Raw genomic sequence first — 2,799 nt, 5'->3', positions numbered from 1 at the left:
GTTGTTCACATAGAATAATATTGAAAACCTTTAAATTTGATTCCGCCTCTAATTAATATTCATGACCAACGGAAGCGTTTCATTTTTTTTTCATAATAAATTGTTTGAATGTTGAGAATTAAATGAAATTATATGCTATTGCCTTGCATGTTGTGACAGTTTCTGCGTCTGTCAGATCCTAATTTTTTTTTAATAATAAAAAAAACTAATGAAATTATCTTTGAAAAATGTTAATTAAAATGTATGGTGCCGTATATAATTAAGCTCATGTATTAAAATACCATTTAAATAAAATAGTGCAATTTCTAACATGAAAGAGCTTTTATATAAAGATGAAATGGCTGTTTAGTCCTCAGTTCAAGAAATAAAAATGGTTGACCTAAAAACCAGAATTGCAAACACCGAAGATGCTGTTAGGTGGGTAAAAGAGCACGGATTGCATGCAGTCACGAGGAAATGCCATTGTCTTGCAGACAGGAGGTTGCAAAATGCACAACAGCATCCGGTGGCTGCTTGTGGAGATGCAAAAATGGTAACTACCGCTTCACTAAAACGTTAGACACGGAAGTTTCTACAACCGTAGCAAATTGTCGCTAACAAACTCTATTCTGTTAAGATTTTTTTCATTTTCTATAATTTAAATATAATAAATTTAATTTGTTTAAAGATAATGATACGAGTTTTTGTTGATAATTTCAATGTTGGATCGTCAATGTGTTTTGCATATCTCGTAAAATTCGTTTCAAATTTAATAAAACAGGCCACGTTTTTTGCTGTATAAATGACGTTAGCAAAGGCTACTATAGCCGAGCTCTTAGATTTGAACGTCTGGAGCACATTACCTGACTGGTTCAATTTACATCGGGATTTATATGTAGACTGGCTCGTGATAACCCTGCACATATAGGCGGTTCCGGACACATTGTTCAGATAGATGAGAGTTGTATCTAATCTGCAAAAAGATCAAAGAACCAACGTGCACGCCAAGTTAGAGCACGCTGGGTTTTAGGAGGCATCGATATGCAGACAAAAAATCCCTTTTTGGTGGAAGTGGAAAGGCGAGACGCTGCCACGTTGTTCCCATTGATACAGCGACATGTTCTGCCCGGTTGTTTCATAAAGTTTAATGTTTTAAAATTTATTTTTGTTGGCTATGAAATATAGTTTTATTTTAATAATTTTAGGTATTACTGCTTGGTCGGATCAATGGGCTGCTTATAACTGCATCACACCCGTAACCGGCCTAAATCATCAAACCGTGAACCACTCCATTATATTACGGACAGTAAACGGAGTGCTCACAATAGAGTTGAGAATTTGTGATGATGCGCCAAACAAAAATTTAAAAGGATGAATGGTACGTGCAATGCTCACGTATGATGATGCCTTGATGAATTTATGTGGCTGTGTATCATTGCAGATCTTAAAGAACGGTCCCAGAAAGCTCTGGAACTTATTTGACATTATTACCGTTTGAAATTATGATACCTTTTTTTTTTTTTTTTTTGTTTCCACAATTAGCTATTTTCATTATTCGATTAATACTTCTGTTTTCTTTTTTTTTATATAAGTATAATGTGCAAATAAAATTATAAATGTTTTTAACATCTTTTTGAAATAAAAAAAATAATGATATTTATTAAAACATCATTTTTACTTAAAATGATGAAATTTAAAAATTACAAATTGAAAAAATAAAGCGCTTCTGTTGGTCATACATATTAATTAAAGGCTTACGCGTGGAGTGATAAGGTTTTACCATCTCAAAGAATAAAAATGTCTAGACATAAGTGGCGCAACTAAAAGTTAATTTTATTTTAACTATGAAGAGAGGTTCATATCAAACAAAAACCAACAAACAAAAAAGCAAGATAAAAATTTGAAAAAAAAACCGGTTAAGTTTTACATTTTAATAAAAAGCATGTGAAGGGCGGACTTTTAACAGAATTTAATAAAGGTGGAAGGACAGATGACAATCATGTTTAAAAGAGTACTTTTAGTAACCCTACTTTTATAAATTTTGCTCATTTTAGAAAAATTATTTTTGTTCTATAGGGACAGTCTTATATGTAAAATTACAAGTGACATAAAAAAATTCGTTATATAGAGATTTTCGTTGTGTAGAACATAAGGAGGTCCGACTGTATTTGAACAAATTCTATGGTTGAGTTCTTGGTAAATATTCATATGCGTTTCAACAGTTGTCGGGCGTGTTTTGAATTTAGCTTGTTTAATGTTGTTTTTTGCTGGTTTTTGATTAAAGTTAAAGCTCCAATTTTGGTTAAATTAAATGGTAAAATCAATCTTCATTTATAGTTCTTTTCTATTCCAGGTTGGACTTTTGTGTTCCTGACATCAACTTCTGTCTCCTAGCTTCTCGATCATTTGCGTCTAAATCTTTGAAATTTAGTGCTTTCAAATCTTCCCGTATAATTTGTATCCAAAACTTTTATGGGCGGCCCTGTACCAGGCACCAGATGATTTGTGACAGAAATTATCGGTTCATTTTTGCTTCGCTTGACATGACCAAACCATCGTAGACGATAACGTCGACATGCAACTTTTAGGGTGCACAATACTGCACGGCTCAGGATTGCACTGTCATATGGTTATGGTCTCTCAGATCAGCGTAATGCATCCATCGAATCATTTTCATGTCCGTTTGGTGAAGTTGCTGCTCGAGTTTTATTGTCATTTGCCACGTCTCTGCACCATACATCAATACGGAGCATATCATTGAATTGTATAACTTTGAGCACAGCGACAGTAGAATGCCGCACCATTCCGCACTTATACATG

At 33.5% G+C, this 2,799-nt stretch overlaps 1 protein-coding gene across 1 annotated transcript; it reads left to right on the top strand.

Annotated features, from left to right (window-relative positions):
• Window positions 1-370: 370 nt before the first annotated feature.
• Window positions 371-1,354, top strand: HELRODRAFT_165370 (hypothetical protein; the record flags this gene model as incomplete). The annotated part of the gene is made up of 3 exons (XM_009031967.1): window positions 371-554; window positions 989-1,108; window positions 1,185-1,354. 3 exons carry the CDS (start codon window positions 371-373, stop codon window positions 1,352-1,354), a joined length of 474 nt encoding a protein of 157 aa, XP_009030215.1.
• Window positions 1,355-2,799: the final 1,445 nt, after the last annotated feature.

Source organism: Helobdella robusta (genome assembly GCF_000326865.2).
Source record: "Helobdella robusta unplaced genomic scaffold HELROscaffold_8, whole genome shotgun sequence".
Lineage (NCBI taxonomy): Eukaryota > Metazoa > Annelida > Clitellata > Rhynchobdellida > Glossiphoniidae > Helobdella > Helobdella robusta.
This window is presented reverse-complemented; position numbering and strand designations above follow the sequence as displayed.